Source organism: Rana temporaria, chromosome 1 (assembly GCF_905171775.1).
Source record: "Rana temporaria chromosome 1, aRanTem1.1, whole genome shotgun sequence".
Taxonomy (NCBI): Eukaryota; Metazoa; Chordata; class Amphibia; order Anura; family Ranidae; genus Rana; species Rana temporaria.
Window position 1 is genome coordinate 203,694,449 of NC_053489.1, and position 21,918 is coordinate 203,716,366.

The window sequence follows — 21,918 nt, forward strand, 5'->3', positions numbered from 1 at the left end:
ACAGACACAGCACCTGAAAATATCAAATAATATTGTGCAAACCACTAATTGTCGTGGGTCAGGCTGCCAACATAACAAAGTGGATACTTTGTGGAAACAATGTGAAAAAATAAATAAAAACACCTAAAAAGGATAATAATAAAGTGAATGTGACAGTCAAACGACCTGCATCATCGACTGCTCTAGTGACAAAAAAATGTGAACCTGTGAGGTGAGATCAAACACATGTAACTCAAATGAAGATACCAATGTAAATGGTGCAAAAAAGTTAAAAGTGATCTGATCAACTGCAAATGAATGAGACTAGAGCACTATGAGAGACTGGTCTCTCATAAACACACACTGGTGTAGGATAAATAGTACAGATATCAAGCCAGTGTAAGTGCACCTTAAATGCATAAATGACTAATTGTATGGTGTCATGCTAATTGATTTATTCAGTCATTTATGCATTTAAGGTGCACTTACACTGGCTTTTTTGGGCATTATTTTTAAGCATATTATCACGTATGGTTTATATATTTAGCCAAGGATTTTTTGAACACTCGAGTGATATCTGTACTATTTATCCTACACCAGTGTGTGTTTATGAGAGACCAGATGCTCTAGTCTCATTCATTTGCAGTTGATCAGATCACTTTTAACTTTTTTGCACCATTTACATTGGTATCTTCATTTGAGTTACATGTGTTTGATCTCACCTCACAGGTTCACATTTTTTTGTCACTAGAGCAGTCGATGATGCAGGTCGTTTGACTGTCACATTCACTTTATTATTATCCTTTTTAGGTGTTTTTATTTATTTTTTATTTTTTCACCTTGGGCGCTACATTTTAGACACAGCACCTGCCCCTCTATGAAGTTTTAATACTTCTGATACTAAGAGAGGTGGGGTAAGGGAGAGGAGAGTGAGCGTCGGTTATGCCCAAAACCAGCACCCCAATTCTGGATTACTATAATGAGTTATAGCTCTGCAAGGACAGTGACCAATAGACATATTGTATCCACCGGTCCATATCTGAAAAAAAATATTTTTTGACTGTCTAGCAGGATGCTGGTCAGTTTCTGATTGATAAAGAACTCATCGATCCGCTGACTAACTTCCTCAAAGAAAATAAATTGTTCCTTCCGGGCTTTGGTGATCGTCTGTTTTGCTGCTAACAAAATGTAGGTCACCAATTTGAATTGGACTTTAGTAAACAAAATTAGCATTTTTTTTTTCTTTTCTGCCAAGAGCACTGCTGTTTTTTTTAAGCCTGTGTGCATGTACCCTTAAAGGCACAGATTCTTATATTAGAGTAACATTATTTCTCCTAGCCCACTATCCCTAAGCTCCCCACATGCCTCAATAACTATTTGGTTTTTGAGTAAATCTCCTTCTCCCAAGTCAGGGTAGTGGATATAGCCTCTTATAAGACTTGTACTTTTACACTTCAGGAGCACTACTTGCAGGGCATTTTTGTTCACTAAGGGATACATACACAACCAAAATAAACAAAAAAACACTATAATCGCAACACCCAACCTTCCTTTTATAGACCCAGTGCTTGCAAAGTTATCAGAATTTAAGGAGGGCTTGATTGTTCTGGGTGGAATATATATTATTTCAGACCTGATGTGACCCTGGACACTTCCTCAGCAAACTTCACACACTACATTTGCAGTCCTGTAACACCTCAGAAAAGCTGTACAACAATTACATTTTTGGATTGCTGGAGAGTCTCCTATGCTTCCTTCAGGAGCTTCAATTATTTCTATAAAATGCATAAAAAAAAACGCATAAGGGCGCATACTCACTGCAGCTCAAAGAAGCAGCTCCTACAGGCTTTTAACCTCTTATTTTGTTTTCTGCCTGGAAACTCCCCTCTATGTTGACCAATGTTTTCTTGCAAACTATGGCTTTTTCAGGCATATACTCCTACAGGCAGAACCCCCACCAAACTCGCGTTTTTTAGAGGAGCTAGTGTCCCAAAGAGCTCAAAGAAGCTGGAAAACACGCAAAAATGTTTGTTCCAGCTTTTTGTTTTGTTTTATACAGTGACAAAAAAAAAAAAAAAAAAATACTATCTAGGAGGGTTTGTGAAAAAAAATAAAAAATGCTTTTGCTCAAAAAAGCTCAAAGGAGCTTGAAGAAGCTCAAAATATGCGTCGCTATACAATGGTTAATAGCTTTCCACTGGAAATCACCTACGATACCCATAGCCCCACACAAAATATATATATATATACACAAATGGTCTCCCTGGTTCGAGCATTTCTCTTTGTTCTTTAACCCTATCTAATTTTTCCCTGCTTGTCATATTCTAGTGGATATTGTTTGATTTACATTGTTACTCCAGTATTTAGATTTTTTGATAATATGAATAATCGACTGTGGCCCTTAGTCGGCTTTTTATAGTATGTACACAAATAGACTTCTCATATGTTTTATCTTTCTTTCTGTATATGCCTTAATTTTATGGATTTGTACCACCATTTATTTTCAACAATAAAAGTTTGTAAACAAAAAAAAAAAATGTGCACAAAAAGCACAAGCTTCTTCAAGCTAAAACAAAAGCTTAAATGCCTGTAAAAGCAGCTTTTTTTTTTTTTTTTTTTTTTAAAGCTGCAGTGTGCATGAGCCCTAAAGCATGTAGAAATGTAATGGCTGTATTTGTCTGTAATTGAGTGTACACCAGTGCTTGTGGAAACAGCGCATGCGTATGGACGCACTGTCCTGGACACTGTAACCTGATATTTAAGGTGTCATTACAAGATGACTTTTTAGGGGGTCTATCCTTTTATCATAGAGTGGTAGAGGGATTGGATTACAGCCTAAGCCAAACTACAACTGCTGCAAATCATTTATTCCACTCGCACCACCTCAATTTAGATACAGGAAACTTATTATGGACTCTCTATTCAACGGTACAAGGTCCCCGCTAGACTGACTGTTCATTCATCCCTATCTTACTGTGTTGGAGAGGATGTTGACATTGTAGAACGTTCCTGCACAGAGTAGATCGGACCGGAAAGCTGACGGATCTCGCTGAACCAGAAAAATGGGTGGCCACATGTAAATCAATAATATCTTAGATTTTATAACATATGGGCTGCCTGGGCCCAGTACAATGCCTTCCTGTACCAGGGAACTCTGACTTTAGATAACACCTACCACACCCCCTTGAGTGGCTTGACACAAGACTAACCCCCATCGTGCTCACTCCATCATGCAAGAGGCAACTTTGCACAAACCAAAACATTCACTCTGTTTTTCCCCAGTGAATCTACTCCTATTTGATATTCACTGTGGTTTACTGATCCCTTCTCACTTGCTCTCCTTCTCTTCCCTTCTTTTATTGACCCTACCCAGTGATATCTATCTTAACCACTTCAATACCCGCCCATTGTCATTTGACGTCCACAGATGGGATCTCCCATCCTGGGTGGACGTCAAATGACGTCCTGGGCTTTGCAGGTAATTATCTGAATGATGCCTGCAGCTAGAGGCATCATCCAGATATCCTTTTGTTCTGCCGGCGATTCTGTGCAGCATAAGAACGATCATAGTGGCGGTTCCGCCACTTGATTGTTCTTACAGGCGGCGGGAGGGGACATCCCCCCCCCCCCCCTCCCGCCGCCATCCGGTGCTTCTCCGGGCTCTCCCGTGCCATCGGGGACCCGGAGAAAGAATCGTCCGGCGCTCGCAGGAAGCATAGAGATGACTGGTGACCAGATGGTCTAAAAATTAGAAAAGAAGTGTAAAAAAAGAAAAAAAATAAGTAAAAAAAGAAATAAAAGAATAAAAAATAAAATGAAAACGCCCCTGTCCCCGGTAGCTCGCGCGCAGTAGCGAACGCACACGTAAGTCCCGCCGACATATGTGAACGCTGTTTAAACCACATATGTGAGGTATCGCCGCGTGCGTTAGAGTGCCAGCAACAAATCTAGAACTAGATCTCCTCTGTAAATCTAAACTGGTAACCTGTAAAAAAAATTAAAGCGTTGCCTATGGAGATTTTTAAGTACCGAAGTTTGGCGCCATTCCATGAGTATGCGCAATTTTAAAGCGTGACATGTTAGGTATCTATTTACTCGGTGCAACATAATCTTTCACATTATACAAAAAAATTGGGCTAACTTTACTGTTTTGTTATTTTTTTAATTTGTGAAACAATTTTTTTCCCAAAAAAGGGCGTTTGAAAAATTATTGCGCGAATACCGTGCAAGATAAAACGTTGCAATGACTGTCGTTTTATTCCCTAGGGTGTCTGCTAAAAAAACATATATAATATTTGGGGGTTCTGCGTAATTTTCTAGCAAAAGAATAATGATTTTTACATGTAGGAGAGAAGTGCCAGAATAGGCCCGGTAATGAGGTGTGTGTATAAAAGCCCTGTATGGAAGTGGTTAACAAGGTAATGAATAAAAGACCCTACAATGACTGAAGAGGCAGCACTGAGATTGTTTAATATCTTTTCCCCATTCATACAAAAAATATGAGATATGATATTGGAGAATTGTTTTCATTCTTCAAAATTATTTTCTTTTTTCAAATGTAATACTTTAAACGCATTGCGTGTGCATTTCCACAGTAATACAACTTCCCAATTTATTACCAAAATATTTTTATAACAAAAGACCGCACATAACAAGGTTTGTATGATTGCTGTCCTCTCATTCAGTCACATGACAAATGTAATTTGAGTGTCAGAAAGGTCTACTCCAGACAACTGGAAGGTTTACCGTGTCCTTTGCTGCTATTAAAAGCTTAGTTTAAAGACCAAATGTTCCAGAATGGAACCTGCTGCCTAATGTTCACTTGAATTTTCTAATATGAAATGTAGTAGATGTTTTGGTTTTTGTGCTAATATACCTGAAAATGTGCTTGCTTCCATTGGAACATTTGTTTATTTTCTAATAGTATTTGCTTTTAAAAGGAAAGTATACAAAACATAGTGGAGTTATCCCATGAGTTCAATAGTCTCTTAGAAAAGAGGAATATATTATATTAGAGAGGGGATACTGGACCACTTTATATCTTTGACCTAGCAGTGCGGGTGGCCTTGATGAGAACTTGCACTTTAAAAGTGGTATAACCTTTCAAAGTGTATCTAAACACAAAAGCAAAAATTTATTGTAATGAGTTTTTAATATATACTGTATATAAAATGTAGTAAACCGTGCCTTGAAAAAGTATTCATACCGCTTGAAATTGTTCACATTTTGTCACGTTGCATGTTTTCACCATGGTACATGCTAACTACAGCTGTAGCATGGTACAAAGAGTGAACTTGGCCTTTAGAAATCTTTCATCTGGCTCCTACTTTTTTTTTTTTTTGCTTCCCTTTTTTGGTTCTTTGGTTACTTGTGTATTTTATTGTGTTTAAAGTTCCAGTAGTGTCTACTGTTAAAATATTGCAATTCAAATGTTTAACATCCCTTTTTTTTTTTTTTTTTTTTTTAGTGACAAGCTTATGTTCTATTAACTTGCCAAAAGAAGAAATTAGTATGGAGTTGAACAATTCTGGAGACGCATGTCAGAATGGACCTCTCTCACATTATCGGGATCCTCCTCCAACCACTGAGCCACTAAACGACTGTAGAAGTGCAGCCCCTCCAGGTGTGGCTGGTTTCAATGAACCTAGTACTGAGGGCGTAGTTCTTAGAAAAGAAGCTTTGCAGTCGCTGAAGCTAAGCCTTCATATGCAGGAAACTGACCTGTGTAAGCGCCTCTTTTTCTGAAGTGAAATCCCATCTATCGCTTTGCACTATTATTCCTACTTGCAAAGTGCTCCTGTGATGTTTCTTGATTGAAATTTCTACTCTTTCATGGTTTGACCTGTAAATTTAAAAAAAAAACAAAAAAAAATTCAACCTTTTATTATACTTGTGATGATTACTCTGAGGCTACTACACAATAGTACATCAATTTCTAAGTACACACATGTTCTCTTTGCTCACATAGGATCTGTTGGTTTTGACATTATCAGGAAATAATGCCATTCACATCTTTTTAACTACCGTTATCAAGTTCATATTAACATCTTAGAATCAGGAAAATTTGTTGGTTAGGAAATAATGCCATTCACATCTTTTTAACTACAGGTATCTAGGTTCATATCAATATCTTAGAATCAGGAAAATTTGTGCTCTTTAAGAGGTTGTAAACCTCTAAAAAGAATACCCCTCCAAAAATAAAACCTGCAAGATAAAGGCATAATGAGCTAGTATGCATTGCACAAAGCTGTTGCAGCAGTCCCCACACACTGCTATAATAACCAACATCTTTCCCAGAATCAGATGGCTGCACTGGAATCAGATGGCATGGGTGTTCATATCCATGCGATCCGATTCTAGCAAACGCACTGCTTTCTTCAACCTGCTTTTTGGGATGTCGTTAACTTTTAATTGACGCTTGCATCAGATCGCATGAACACAGTGCGATTCCTATGCAGGAAACGCAATGATTCCTGTGCATTTCCCCCAAAGCATCAGTGTGAACCGAGGCTTCATTGTCCTTTTTAAAAAGCTAGTACACCTGCTACTGTTGCATAGTATTCACTTATTAAGATTGTGTAATTGGTCAGTTTTACTCTCAGTGCTCTGTTTTGAGCACTGAGTGTGATTTATATAGCGCCAACAGTTTACACAGCACTTTACAACATGGGGGCAAGACAGTACAGTTACAATACAAATCAATACAGGAGGGATCAGAGGGCCCTGCTCGTTAGAGCTCACAATCTAGAAAGGAGGCCTATAGAAATGAATCTTAAACTTGGGGATACAGGGCTAGGAAAGGTTAGAGGACAGAGTGGGTGTTTTTTCATAGCATTTTTTGCCTGTCTTTCCATTTCCACTTATAAATACAGAGCGCCTTTTTTTTTCGTTACCAGATTTGCTTTACTAGTGCTGCCTAAGTGTTCTGAGACATCTGTTTGCCTGACTTGCATACATCCCATACTGAGGACATTCTCTCTAGCTAGTCTGTCATCCAGAGCACTCTATTTTTTTTTTTACTTTACAATTATAAATTGAAAGTAAAAAGCATTTTTTTTGCAGATCTTTATAAATAGGCCTATATATCTGTCTAGTGAAATTAATATATATTTAAATTGGCATCAGATTTAAACACATTTTTATTTTTTTAATGCTATCAGAACACAGTATGTGATGGCACTATAGTCAGCTATGCAAAGCCCAAATCGGCAGTATCATCAGTAACCAAAGAAGTAAATACTATCACAGACATATAAAAGGAGTGGTATAGCATGTATAGGCAAAGGTTACCAACCAGCTTAAAAAAAACCCCAAAAAACACAACTTAACAAAACAATACACACACTCAAACCCAGCATCAGTTTTAAACTCTTGTTTTAGGCCCCTTCCACATTTGTGCGACTTGTCCTGCAACTTGGAACTGCAAATTCACATGACAAGTCGTACCTCATGATTTCCAATGAGTACCATTCATATCTGTGCGACTTTAACCACTTGCCGACCTGCTCATGTACATATACGTCAGCAGAATGGCACGGACAGGCACATCAACGTACCTGTACGTCCTCTGCTTGACGGCGGTGGGGGGTCCGATCGGGACCCCCCCCGGTACATGGCGCGGGTCGGTAATCTTCAGGAGCGATCCGGGATGCGGGGGCGGCAGTTCGTTTTTGTCCGCCCCCTCCGGATCGCTCCCCAGCCAATCAGCTTCCTCCCCCGCCCTCCTCTGCCTGCATTGTAAACACAGGCAGAGGAGGAAGTGATGTCACCGCTCCTCCCGCCGGTATTTTCGTCCGGCGGAGGAGCGGAGACATCACACAGTGAGTACACAAGCACTACACTGACACCTGTACACATAGGCTTACGATCCCCCCCCCGGTCACCCCCCGATTGCCCCCACCAGCCCCCCCCTGTCACACTGTCACTAAATTGCAGTGATCATTTACTGATCACTGCATTTAGTTTCAGTGTGACAGGCAGTTAGTGTCAGGCAGTTAGTGTTAGGTCCAGGATAGCCCCCCCCCCCCCCAATAAAGGTTTTAACCCCTTGATCACCCCCTAGTTAACCCTTTCACCCCCCTTTTTCCAGCGTCACTAAGCGATCGTTTTTCTGATCGCTGTATTAGTGTCGCTCGTGCCACTAGGTAGCTAGTTTTTTTTTGAGGTTCGCCGCCATGTTTTTATAGCGTTAGAAAATTTATGGGGGTACCTAACGCTATAAAAACATGGCGGCGAACCTCAAAAAAAACTAGCTACCTAGCGGCACGAGCGACACTAATACAGCGATCAGAAAAACGATCGCTTAGTGACGCTGGCAAAAGGGGGGTGAAAGGGTTAACTAGGGGGTGATCAAGGGGTTAAAACCTTTATTGGGGGGGGGGGGGGTAGGGGGCTACACTGGACCTAACACTTTTAACCCCTTGATCACCCCCTAGTTAACCCTTTCACCCCCCTTTTGCCAGCGTCACTAAGCGATCGTTTTTCTGATCGCTGTACTAGTGTCGCTCGTGCCGCTAGGTAGCTAGTTTTTTTTTAGGTTCGCCGCCATGTTTTTTTTTAGCGTTAGAAAATTTATGGGGGTACCTAACGCTATAAAAACATGGCGGCGAACCTCAAAAAAAACTAGCTACCTAGCGGCACGAGCGACACTAATACAGCGATCAGAAAAACGATCGCTTAGTGACGCTGGCAAAAGGGGGGTGAAAGGGTTAACTAGGGGGGTGATCAAGGGGTTAAAACCTTTATTGGGGGGGGGGGTAGGGGGCTACCCTGGACCTAACACTTTTAACCCCTTGATCACCCCCTAGTTAACCCTTTCACCCCCCTTTTGCCAGCGTCACTAAGCGATTGTTTTTCTGATCGCTGTATTAGTGTCGCTCGTGCCACTAGGTAGCTAGTTTTTTTTTGAGGTTCGCCGCCATGTTTTTATAGCGTTAGAAAATTTATGGGGGTACCTAACGCTATAAAAACATGGCGGCGAACCTCAAAAAAAAAACTAGCTACCTAGTGGCACGAGCGACACTAATACAGCGATCAGAAAAACGATCGCTTAGTGACGCTGGCAAAAGGGGGGTGAAAGGGTTAACTAGGGGGTGATCAAGAGGTTAAAACCTTTATTGGGGGGGGGGGGGGTAGGGGGCTACACTGGACCTAACACTTTTAACCCCTTGATCACCCCCTAGTTAACCCTTTCACCCCCCTTTTGCCAGCGTCACTAAGCGATCGTTTTTCTGATCGCTGTATTAGTGTCGCTCGTGCCGCTAGGTAGCTAGTTATTTTTTGAGGTTCGCCCGCCAGGTTTTTATAGCGTTAGGTACCCCCATACATTTTCTAATAAAGGTTTTAACCCCTGATTGCCCCTAGAGTTAACCCTTTCACCCCCCTATTGCCAGCGTCACTAAGCGATCGTTTTTCTGATCGCTGTATTAGTGCCGCTGGTGCCGCTAGGTAGCTAGTTATTTTTTGAGGTTCGCCCGCCAGGTTTTTATAGCGTTAGGTACCCCCATACATTTTCTAATAAAGGTTTTAACCCCTGATTGCCCCTAGAGTTAACTCTTTCACCCCCTACTGCCAGCGTCACTAAGCGAACGTTTTTCTGATCGCTGTATTAGTGTCGCTGGTGCCGCTAGGTAGCTAGTTATTTTTTGAGGTTCGCCCGCCAGGTTTTTATAGCGTTAGGTACCCCCATACATTTTCTAATAAAGGTTTTTAACCCCTGATTGCCCCTAGAGTTAACCCTTTCACCCCCTATTGCCAGCGTCACTAAGCGATCGTTTTTTTCTGATCGCTGTATTAGTGTCGCTGGTGCCGCTAGGTAGCTAGTTATTTTTTGAGGTTCGCCCGCCAGGTTTTTATAGCGTTAGGTACCCCCATACATTTTCTAATAAAGGTTTTAACCCCTGATTGCCCCTAGAGTTAACCCTTTTACCCCCTATTACCAGCGTCACTAAGCAATCATTTTTCTGATCGCTGTATTAGTGCCGCTAGGTAGCTAGTTATTTTTTGAGGTTCGCCCGCTAGGTTTTTATAGCGTTAGGTACCCCCCATACATTTTCTAATAAAGGTTTTAACCCCTGATTGCCCCTAGAGTTAACCCTTTCACCCCCCTATTGCCAGCATCACTAAGCGATCATTTTTCTGATCGCTGTATTAGTGTCGCTGGTGCCGCTAGGTAGCTAGTTAGTGCCAGTAACGCTTACACCCACGCGCAAAACATACTCCCCCCATATGTGGAATTACACCCCAAAATACATTCTGCTGCTTCTCCTGAGTACGGGGATACCACATGTGTGAGACTTTTTGGGAGCCTAGCCGCATACGGGACCCCAAAAAACAATCACCGCCTTCAGGCTTTCTAAGGGTGTAAATTTTTGATTTCACTCCTCACTACCTATCACAGTTTCGAAGGCCATAAAATGCCAAAATAGCACAAAAACCCCCCAAATGACCCCATTTTGGAAAGTAGACACCCCAAGCTATTTTCTGAGAGGGATGTCGAGTCCATGGAATATTTTATATTTTGACACAAGTTGCGGGAATATGATAAACTGATTTTTTTTTGCACAAAGTTGTCACTAAATGATATATTTCTCACACATGCCATGGTTATATGTGGAATTGCACCCCAAAATACATTCTGCTGCTTCTCCTGAGTACGGGGATACCACATGTGTGGGACTTTTTGGGAGCCTAGCCACGTACGGGGCCCCGAAAACCAATCACCATCTTCAAGATTTCTAAGGGCATACATTTTTGATTTCACTCCTCACTACCTATCATAGTTTTGAAGGCCATAAAATGCCAAGATGGCACACAACCCCCCCAAATGACCCCATTTTGTAAAGAAGACACCCCAAGCTATTTGCTGAGAGGCATGTTAAGTCCATGGAATATTACATTTTTTTGCCCCAAGTGATTGAATATTGACCAAAAAAAAAAAAAAAAAAAAAATTACAAAACGTTGTCACTAAATGATATATTTCTCACACATGCCATGGTTATATGTGGAATTGCACCCCAAAATACATTCTGCTGCTTCTCCTGAGTACGGAGATACCACATGTGTGGGACTTTTTGGGAGCCTAGCCAAGTACGGGACCCCGAAAACCAATCACCGCCTTCAAGATTTGTGTGAGTGAAATCAAAAATGTATGTCCTTAGAAATCTTGAAGGTGGTGATTGGTTTTCGGGGTCCCGTACGCGGCTAAGCTCCCAAAAAGTCCCACACATGTGGTATCCCCGTACTCAGGAGAAGCAGCAGAATGTATTTTGGGGTGCAATACCACATATAACCATGGCATGTGTGAGAAATATATCATTTAGTGACAACGTTTTGTAATTTATTTTTTATTTATTTTTTTGGTCAATATTCAATCACTTGGGGCAAAAAAAATTAAATATTCCATGGACTCAACATGCCTCTCAGCAAATAGCTTGGGGTGTCTTCTTTCCAAAATGGGGTCATTTGGGGGGGTTGTGTGCCATCTTGGCATTGTATGGCCTTCAAAACTATGATAGGTAGTGAGGAGTGAAATCAAAAATGTATGCCCTTAGAAATCTTGAAGGTGGTGATTGGTTTTCGGGGTCCCGTACGCGGCTAGGCTCCCAAAAAGTCCCACACATGTGGTATCCCCGTACTCAGGAGAAGCAGCAGAATGTATTTTGGGGTGCAATTCCACATATAACCATGGCATGTGTGAGAAATATATCATTTAGTGACAACTTTGTGCAAAAAAAAATCAGTTTGTCATATTCCCGCAACTTGTGTCAAAATATAAAATATTCCATGGACTCGACATGCCTCTCAGCAAATAGCTTGGGGTGTCTACTTTCCAAAATGGGGTCATTTGGGGGGGTTTTGTGCTATTTTGGCATTTTATGGCCTTCGAAACTGTGATAGGTAGTGAGGAGTGAAATCAAAAATTTGCGCCCTTAGAAATGCTGAAGGCGGTGCTTGGTTTTCGGGGTCCCGTACGTGGCTAGGCTCCCAAAAAGTCCCACACATGTGGTATCCCCGTACTCAGAAGAAGCAGCAGAATGTATTTTGGGGTGCAATTCCACATATAACCATGGCATGTGTGAGCAATATATCATTTAGTGACAACTTTTTGTAATTTTTTTTTTATTTTTATTTTTTTGTCATTCAATCACTTGGGACAAAAAAAAAAAATATTCAATGGACTCAACATGCCTCTCAGCAGTTTCCCTGGGGTGTCTACTTTCCAAAATGGGGTCATTTGGGGGGGTTTTGTACTGCCTTGACATTTTAGCACCTCAAGAAATGCGATAGGCAGTCATAAAATAAAAGTTGTGTAAATTCCAGAAAATGTACCCTAGTTTGTAGACGCTATAATTTTTGCGAAAACCAATAAATATACGCTTATTGCGTTTTTTTTTACAAAAGACATGTGGCTGAATACATTTTGGCCTAAATGTTTGACTAAAATTTAGTTTATTCGATATTTTTTACTTTTTGTTATAAGAAAAATCTTTTGTTTTCAAAATTTTCGGTCTTTTTCCGTTTATATCGCAAAAAATAAAAATCGCATAGGCAATCAAATACCATCAAAAGAAAGCTCTATTTGTGGGAAGAAAAGGACGCAAATTTCGTTTCGGTACAACATTGCATGACCGCGCAATTACCAGTTAAAGCAGCGCAGTGACAAATTGTAAAAACACCTTGGGTCTTTAGACAGCGTATTGGTCCGGGGCTTAAGTGGTTAAAGTAGTCCCTGCACTACTTTGGCCTGACATTGATGCGACTTGAGGTCCATAGACCATAAGATTACAGAGGCATTGCTTCAAGTCGCAACAAATTCGCTGGACTTTTAGGTCGCATAAGTGAAAGGGGCCTAAAAATGCAAACCCCTCCATTTTCAGGAGCCTTTTTGAGGCCTTAAAATAGATTCTTTTTAACCCGCTTTTCCAGTAACCCAAATAACATTTATTTAATAAGGTCATTTTAAAGTGCAGTGACTGTTGAAAGTACACTTGGATGCTGGTCAGCTTCACATATTTGGCTGAAAAACTGAAAGAGCACCTAAAAATAGAAGTCTTAAATTGAGGCACTTTTTATGTCAGCTGTATAAATTGGGGTAAATAAAGGATGTATCTCCTGATGAGAGGATGTTATCTGTAGCATGCAGCTTCAGTATGATGATGCATAGAGAGCTATAAGTGCTGCATCCTGGTCTATATTCTGGTCCAGTCCCTCACAAGTTATTAGCCAGGGCTCTATATATGGAAATATGGTTGCGGTGGGAAGCTTTACCTTTCATATGGTCATCACACTTTTCAGTATTAGTTAGGCCTATTTATGGCTTATGTTTCTTACTTGTGTATGGCAAAAACAGTACTGTTTACAGACCGTAGAGATTATCTCCATGTATCTTTCTTTTCTTTTCTAATTTCATTTTCTGCTTTGCCCCTTGTAACATGCAATAAGCTATGTCGTTGTTGTGCACAATACGTTACTGAAGACATGGGATCATCTTTATGACTGTGTGTATATATATATATATATATATATATATATATATATATATATATATCTTGTTTTCTTTCTATCTGTGCACTTCTTATTTTTGATGTGTGTGTTATCTTCAGCCTCCAGTGATGCGTCCCTTCCACTTGAGAGAGAGGAGAAAATCCGCTTGCAGGCCAGACGTCGCTTGGAGGAGCAGCTGAAACAGTACAGGGTTAAGCGTCATCAAGAGAGGGTGAGAATTGTATTTCTTATAGAGATATCCTCTCCATTACTAATAATAAAAAAAAAATATGTATAGATATTTATAAATTATTCCTGTAAACGGGGATGTCCAACCTTTTGACCTTTTTGGGCCACATTGGAAGAAGACTTGTTTTGGGCCACACGTACAACATACTAACAATAAGGATAGCTGGTAAACAGAAAAAGTCAGGCAGATCACTGATATAGATAATGTACCCAACTAGTAAAACTTCTTATTTTTTTTATTTTTTTTTATATATTTTTATTTAAAGTAAAAGAGGGCAACATAAAACTGGTGCAATATTTGACACGGTGTTAAATAAATTAACACCTCAATATCTGGTTCAATGGATGTAGTAGCAATTCTCAATGAATTCTCAAGGTGCTTCATCAGATATTTTGGTTCTAATTTTGCCCTGTGTGCTTCATCCTTAAATAGTTGATCACTAGGGATGAGCTTCATGTTCAAGTCGAATAATTTGGGGTGTTTGGCAAATTCGAAAAGCAGCGGAACACCCTTTAAAAGTCTATGGGAGAAATCAAAAGAGTTAATTTTGCCATAAAGTGCTTGGGGTCCTGCTCCAGGGGACATGTATCAATGCAAAAAAAGCACGCAACCTGGCAGGCCGCAGGAAAAAAGGGGGGGACGAGAGAGCGCCCCCCCTCCTGAACCGTACCAGGCCACATGCCCTCATCATGGGGAGCAAGGGTTGTGGGGGTCTGTGGCTGGGGAGCTTATCGGAATCTGGAAGCCCCCTTTAACAGATCCCACCCCCCATGTGAATTGGTAAGGGGTACATTGTACCCCTACCATTTCACAAAGAAAAAGTGTGAAAATGTTAAAAATCACAGGAGACGGTTTAAGACAAGTCCTTTTATTAAAAATGTAAAAAATAAATTCCAGCGTTGTAATCCAGTCTCTCGATGTCTGTCCAGCGATGTAATGCCGTCTCTAAATGTCCAACGATGATCCTTTCTCCAGCGATGCTTTAGTCTCCAGCGAGGAACGAAACCCCCGTGACACGTAAGAGGGGGCGGGGTCACCCGTCCACATCATTGGGTAACCCCCGGTTGGACATCCCTGTTATAAACTGATTTAAAGCGTATCTAAACCCAAAACCGAAAGTGTAATTTATTGCAGCTTTCTAACCTATAGATGTATTGACTGCATTCAATTTCTTTGTTCAAAAAAATATTTTTAGCAAGTACAGAAAGTACAGTTACCTGCTGATCCCACCTGAAATGCTATGTCTTGTCGCTTGAAAGCACAAACCTCCTTTTATCTATCTAGTTTAAACTACTAGCCCCATCAAAACAAAATGCAATGGAGACACGTTTGAAGTCCATCCTGTGTGACAATGATGTGTAGACTTAAAAGGGCAGGAAGTATCTTATTTGCAGGATTACTAGGTGGAAAAAGAGAAAAAGCCTAAAAAGGCATTACATCTAAGGACTAGTAAGCTGCAATATATTGCATTTTTATTTTCGTCTTGGGGTTTAGATACAGTTTAAGTCCCCTTCTATAAAACACTGACTTTTTTTTTTCCAATATATTTGTTTTATCATCTTTTTATACATTTTTATAAACGTTTCCTATGCTATTGACAGGGAGCAGTATTTTCTATCATCTCTCTCTCTCTCTCTATATGATTTCTATTCATTACTCAACATTTAAGCCAAAATCACATAATAAAAATCATAACGTGTCATTTCGACTATCACATCCAACTATAACAACGAAAAAATAAATAAATTGTTTATTTTAAACAAACAGGTAGCACAGAAATTATCACTCTTGACACTGATGTTTTATGTTATAAATTAGCATTCATACAAGTTTTATCAAATACAAATTAAAAAAAGAATTGGAGCAACAAATTGCCTTAGCTAGGGCATAATGCAGTCGATCAGCTGAAAAGCAATTTTTGTTTTAAAAACCTGACTGTACCCTGCAGAAAAAAAATGAACTGTGTAATTCAGGGTTTCCGAAAGTAATTAGACTTTACAGACTTGCCCGTTTTAGATTTTAGAACATTTTCTGCTACCGCTCTACAAATTCCTGAGACCTGAGCAGCGACTACAGAGCTGGACCACTGTGCTTTGTGTGAGTCTTGCTGAAGCAGTCTGACACACTCAAGCTCAAATTTAGTTTGGTAACAGCTGTCATATTTTTAATTCCTCTCGTTTTTTTTGTCCCAACTGTCACTGGTAAGGAAGTGAAGGGAAAATCTCCCCAATGTGGATACCGACAAAGACCAAACATGAGTACTACCACTTCCTGACTCTCCCCACCATCAAATTGCCTTTTCCAGACAAATATGATCACTTGAAATCGGTCCTTGAATTGTGCTTTTTCCTTTTTCCTTGCTCGAAATTTTAAGACCATATTCTGTGTTTGAGTGTTTGAAACAATGTTTTTTTTTTGTTTTTTTTTTAACATGTAATATTATATACTATAATGTGATGTAAATTTATTTCTCTGTGTAGTCTAATCAGTCGACTCCGAAAAGTCGCCCTTCAAGCACTTTGGATCCTGAACTGATGTTCAATCCGGATAATCTTCCTCGGGCCAGTACTGTTGCAATGACTAAGGAATATTCCTTTTTGCGCACAAGTGTCCCACGGGGACCAAAGCTGGGCAGTCTAGGCCTCCCATCGTCTTCCAAAGTGAAAAAGTCCTCCAAATCATCCAAATCTTCTAGCAAAATTCGTTCTTTAGCAGACTATCGTGTAGAATCTTCTGAACCCAGCAATCCCTGCATAGGTTATTCTGATTCATCGCCTAGCTCCCTAAAGCCCAACAGGGGGAGCTTCACCTCAGTAGTGTCAGAAATTAGTATGGAAGGACAGAAATTTGAGGGTTACAATGCGGACAACGGCTCTGAACTTGATGGGAGTGATATGGGAAATAGACTTGATGGAAATGAGAGTGACAGCTCTACGTACAGTAGTGTATCTGCTGGACAAGGGTCTTATTTTGTTGCTGCATCACCCAGGAGAGAAGAGGAATACATTGTGAATGGGCAAAGCATAGCTCCAGAAAATGTAGGGCACTATCCTTCGCTAAGAGATGTCTTGCAAGCTGCTGCTGCAGAACAACAAACTCAGGAGTCTGAGGGAAATGGTGAACCTAGGAGCCGGCGAGACAGCATTTCAAGCAGGTAATAACCATGAAAAAAAAATGTTTTCAGTGTTGAGAGATATGTATTAATATTACACTGGTACATCAGACAGTTTTGTAAATCTAAAGAGATATACAGTACCTTACAAAATAGAGTTCACCCCTCCCATTTTTGTAAATATTTTATTATATCTTCTCATGTGACAACACTGAAGAAATTACACTTTGCTACAATGTAAAGTACTGAGTGTACAACTTGTATAATGGTATACATTTGCTGTCCCCTCAAAATAACTTGACACACAGCCATTAATGTCTAAAAACCGCTGGCAAGAAAAGTGAGTACACCCCTAAGTGAAGATGTCCAAAGTGTCAATATTTTGTGTGGCCACCATTATTTTCTAGCACTGCCTTAACCCTTTTAGGCATGGAGTTCACCAGAGCTTCACAGGTTGCCACTGGAGTCCTCTTACACTCCTCCATGACGACTTTACGGAGCTAGTGGATGTTGGAGACCTTGTGCTCCTCAACCTTCCATTTGAGGATGTCCCACCGCTCAATAGGGTTAAGGTCTGGATACATGCTTGACCAGTCCACCACTTTTACCATCAGCTTCTTTAGCACGGCAGTGGTCGTCTTGGAGGTGTGTTTGGGGTCGTTCTCATCTTAGAATACTGCCCTGCTGCCTGGTCTCCGAAGGGAGAGGTGGACAATGCTCTGCTTCAGTATGTCACAGTACATGTTGGCATGCATGGTTCCCTCAAAGAACTATAGTGACCCTCCCACCACAGTGCTTGTCTTTGTACTCCTCACCTTACAGCCGCTTGACACCATCTGAACCAAATAAGTTTATCTTGGTCTTATCAGACCACAGGACATGGTTCCAGTAATCCATGTCCTTGGTCTGCTTGTCTTCATCAAACTGTTTGCAGGATTTCTTGTACATCATCTTTAGAAGAGGATTGCTTCTGGAATGACAGCCATGCAGACCAATTGGATGCAGCGTGCGGTGTATGGTCTGAGCACTGACAGACTGACCACCCACCCCTTAAACCTCTACAGCAATGCTGGCAGCACTCCTACATCTATTTCCCAAAGACAACCTCTAGATATAACGCTGAGCACGTGCACTTCTTTGGTCGACCATGGCGAGGCCTGTTCTGAGTGAAACCTGTCCAGTTAAACTGCTGTATGCTCTTGGCCAACGTACTGCAGCTCTGTCTCAGGGTATTGGCAAACTTTTTATAGCCTAGGCCATCTTTATATAGAGCAACAATTCTTTTTTTTTTTTCAGCTTCTCAGAATTCTTTGACATGAGGGGCCATGTTGAACTTTCAGTAACCAGTATGAGAGAGTGAGAGCGATAACACCAAATTTAACACACCTGCTCCCCATTCACACCTGAGACTTTGTAACACTGACAAGTCACATGACACCAGGGAGGGGAAATGGCTAATTGGGTCCAATTTGGAGGAGTAGTAGTAGTAGTAGTAAAGTGTAATTTCTTCAGTGTTGTCACATGAAAAGATATAACAAAATATTTACAAAATGTTGTGAGGGTCGTACTCTCTTTTGTGAGATATTGTCTAGATCTGTGCCACAGATTTAAAACAAAATCCCTATAATGCAGCTGCTATCCAATTTTTATGTAGAAATAAAAAAATGTATACACCAATACACTTAAAAAATTATACCCCAAACATTTATCATAAACTCCTCTGAATTATCTATCCAGAATGTGCAATGCAACTCATATAAACAATATACCGTATTTGCCGGCGTATAAGACGACCCCCTAATTTTCCAGCTAAAATTTTAGTTTTGTGATATACTCACCGTATAAGACTCACTGTGCCATTATTACATGCCTCACTGTGCCATTATTACATGCCTCACTGTGCCATTATTACATGCCTCACTGTGCCATTCCATTCCCTGCCTCGACTATCTCCCTACCTTCTCCTGTTTGCAGAGTATGTCAGACGGCGGCCATCCATTATTCAAAAGCCGCGCCTCCTCCTCAGGCTGTTCCGTGATAGGCGGAACACTAATTTTCCCAGCAGAGCCTCTGTTCAGTCTTCCGCCTATCACGGATGTCATCTCGTCCAAGGATGAGAAGGCATCCGTGATAGGAGGAACACTAAACAGAGGCTCTGCTGGGAAAATTAGTGTTCCGCCTATCACGGAACAGTCTGAGGAGGAGGCGCGGCTTTTGAATAATGGATGGCTGCCGTCTGACACATGGGTACCCGGCGTATAAGACGACCCCCGACTTTTGGGGCATTATTTTAGATGCAAAAGGTCGTCTTATACGCCGGAAAATATATCAAACTGCAATGTGCAAATACACAAACTTTCAAAAATACAATCAAAAAGTGCAATGTGCATACACTAGAGCTGCACGATTAATCGCGGAGAGAATCGCAATCTCGATTTTCCCCGCCCGCGATCTCCCCGCGGGATTGACCCGCGATTTTTCTGTGTTCACCGCTGGTTCCACATAACCAGCGTGGAACGCAAATGGCGCCGATATCGAAACCGACGTCAGCAGCTTGCGCCGCTGGATAGATGCCTGAGCTTCTCTCACAGTTCTGTACAACAGTAGTTTGTATCCATGCGCCACCCAGTGGTTGCCGGCGGTACTGCTTCTGATGTATTAATCCTTCTCACAGTTCTGTACAACTGTGTGTATCCATGCGCCACCCAATGGTTTCTGGCAGTACTGCTTCTGATGTATAAAAAAAAGAGACCAGTGATATGTCTATAATGTTAAAGACCATATAACTCCTATGAAAAAAGCAGAATCAAAGTTTGATTCTGCTTTTTTCATAGGAGTTATATGATCTTTAACATTATAGACATATCACTGGTCTCTTTTTTTATATATTCATATTTTCAGATAAATCACAGGTTTATTTTTTTTATTTTTTGGGGGGGGGGGGGGTTCTGGCATAACATTTTTGAGAATCGTGAGAGAATTGTGATCTTCAGTCTAAGCAAAAGAATCGTGATTCTCATTTTGACCAGAATCGTGCAGCTCTAGCATACACACAAATTCTAATGTCTTGTAATCAATATAATGTCCTATATAAGATTGCTTCAATACTTGTGCAAATATTTCATGCAAAATAAATAATATTGGTGTACCCCAGGCAGGGATTAGACGTGACATTACCATGCACTCTGGGTTCGCACACGTGGCTCAGAATTGCGGCCAGAGGTGATTTTTCTCTTTGATTGAACTTGCATACTATTGTCAGTGGAGACAAATTTTTATTGTTTTTATGGAATGAAGCGTTTTAGATGGTTTTACGCTATAAGAGCCCCCTTACATAATAAGAAATATGTAATGACCATTTTTAACCACTTAAGCCCCTGACCAATATGCTGGCTAAAGACCCAAGGGGTTTTTACAGTTCGGGACTGCGTCGCTTTAACAGACAATTGCGCGGTCGTGCGACGTGGCTCCCAAACAAAATTGGCGTCCTTTCTTCCCCACAAATAGAGCTTTCTTTTGGTGGTATTTGATCACCTCTGCGGTTTTTAATTTTTTGCGCTATAAACAAAAATAGAGCGACAATTTTGAAAAAAATTCAATTTTTTTTGCTGTAATAAATACCCCCCAAAAACATATATAAAAAAAAAAAATTTCCTCAGTTTAGGCTGATACGTATTCTTCTACCTATTTTTGGTAAAAAAAATCGCAATAATCGTTTATCGGTTGGTTTGCGCAAAATTTATAGCGTTTACAAAATAGGGGATAGTTTTTTTGCATTTTTATTTTTTTTACTAGTAATGGCGGCGATCAGCGATTTTTTTTCGTGACTGCGACATTATGGCGGACACTTCGGACAATTTTGACACATTTTTGGGACCATTGTCATTTTCACAGCAAAAAATGCATTTAAATTGCATTGTTTATTGTGAAAATGACAGTTGCAGTTTGGGAGTTAAACACAGGGGGCGCTGTAACATTTAGGGATCACTGTGTATGTGTTTACTAGTGTAGGGGGGTGTGGCTGTAGGACTGACATCGATCGAGTCTCCCTAATAAAAGGGATCACTCGATCGATGCGCCGCCACAGTGAAGCACGGGGAAGCCGTGTTTACACACGGCTCTCCCCGTTCTTCAGCTCCGGGGAGCGATCGCGACGGAGCGGCTATAAACAAATAGCCGCGCCGTCGTCCCGGATTGCTCCCCGAGCGGACCCGACCTCCGCATGTACCGGGGGGGGGTCCCGATCGGACCCCCCACCCATGTCTAGGCACGTGATTGTGCCTGTCCGTGCCATTCTGCCGACGTAAATGTACATGAGGAGGTCGGGAAGTGGTTAAGAGGTCCCTAAACCCCCGTACACACGATTGGACCTTTGTCCGACCAAAATCGTATCGGAATTCCATTGGAGTAAAAGAGAACATGTTCTCTATCTAAACTTCGATGGAATTCATTGGAATTTCTGATGGAATTACTCCGATGGGGCATACACGGAATTTCCAATGGAATAAGTCCGTCCAACTTTTTCCATCGGAAAATCTGAGTTTTATGCGCTTTGGTTTAAAATATTACTAGCATTGGTCTTTTAGTACCTAGTGGTGGTGGGGAGCACAGATTTATTGAAATTATGAAGAATGCACATGGTACTTTCTGTTTCATAATATAATATGTGGGACATTCATTTTGTTGGCTTGAAAGATTTGCATGAGCGTTAAACCCTTCTTGTATGGGAAGTTTTATTGTATTCCAAGATGTATATACCGTAAATTTGTGTGTATGCACGTTGCACTTTTTGATTGTATTTTTGAAAGTTTATGTATTTACACATTATGCATATTGCAGTTTGCTATATATTGTTAATATGAGTTACCTTGCACATTCTTGATAGATTGTTTAGAGGAGTTTATAATAAATATTTTGGGTAAAAAATTTTTTTGGAGTGTATTGGTGGCAGTGCTGGTCACTTTACTATACAGTTTTGTAACTCCAAAACCATTGCTGCACAAATGCATAAATACTGATCAGGTATAGTCATTGTCAGACGAGCACTACCAATTTTTACTATTGCCTTTCAACAACGTTTTATGGAAGCAT

The 21,918-nt window shown here is 40.7% G+C and overlaps 1 protein-coding gene across 3 annotated transcripts in view; it reads left to right on the forward strand.

Moving 5' to 3' along the window:
- GOLGA3 (golgin A3) overlaps positions 1-21,918 on the forward strand; it is a 106,565-nt gene that overhangs the window by 17,702 nt on the left and 66,945 nt on the right. For 2 of the 3 annotated variants that reach the window (XM_040347791.1, XM_040347795.1), the window contains exons 3-5: positions 5,447-5,704; positions 13,585-13,697; positions 16,196-16,869. In XM_040347791.1, the coding sequence (XP_040203725.1) occupies positions 5,447-5,704; positions 13,585-13,697; positions 16,196-16,869 (1,045 nt within the window). The remainder of the gene's footprint in view (positions 1-5,446; positions 5,705-13,584; positions 13,698-16,195; positions 16,870-21,918) is intronic. The other variant, XM_040347799.1, reaches the window with a different exon arrangement.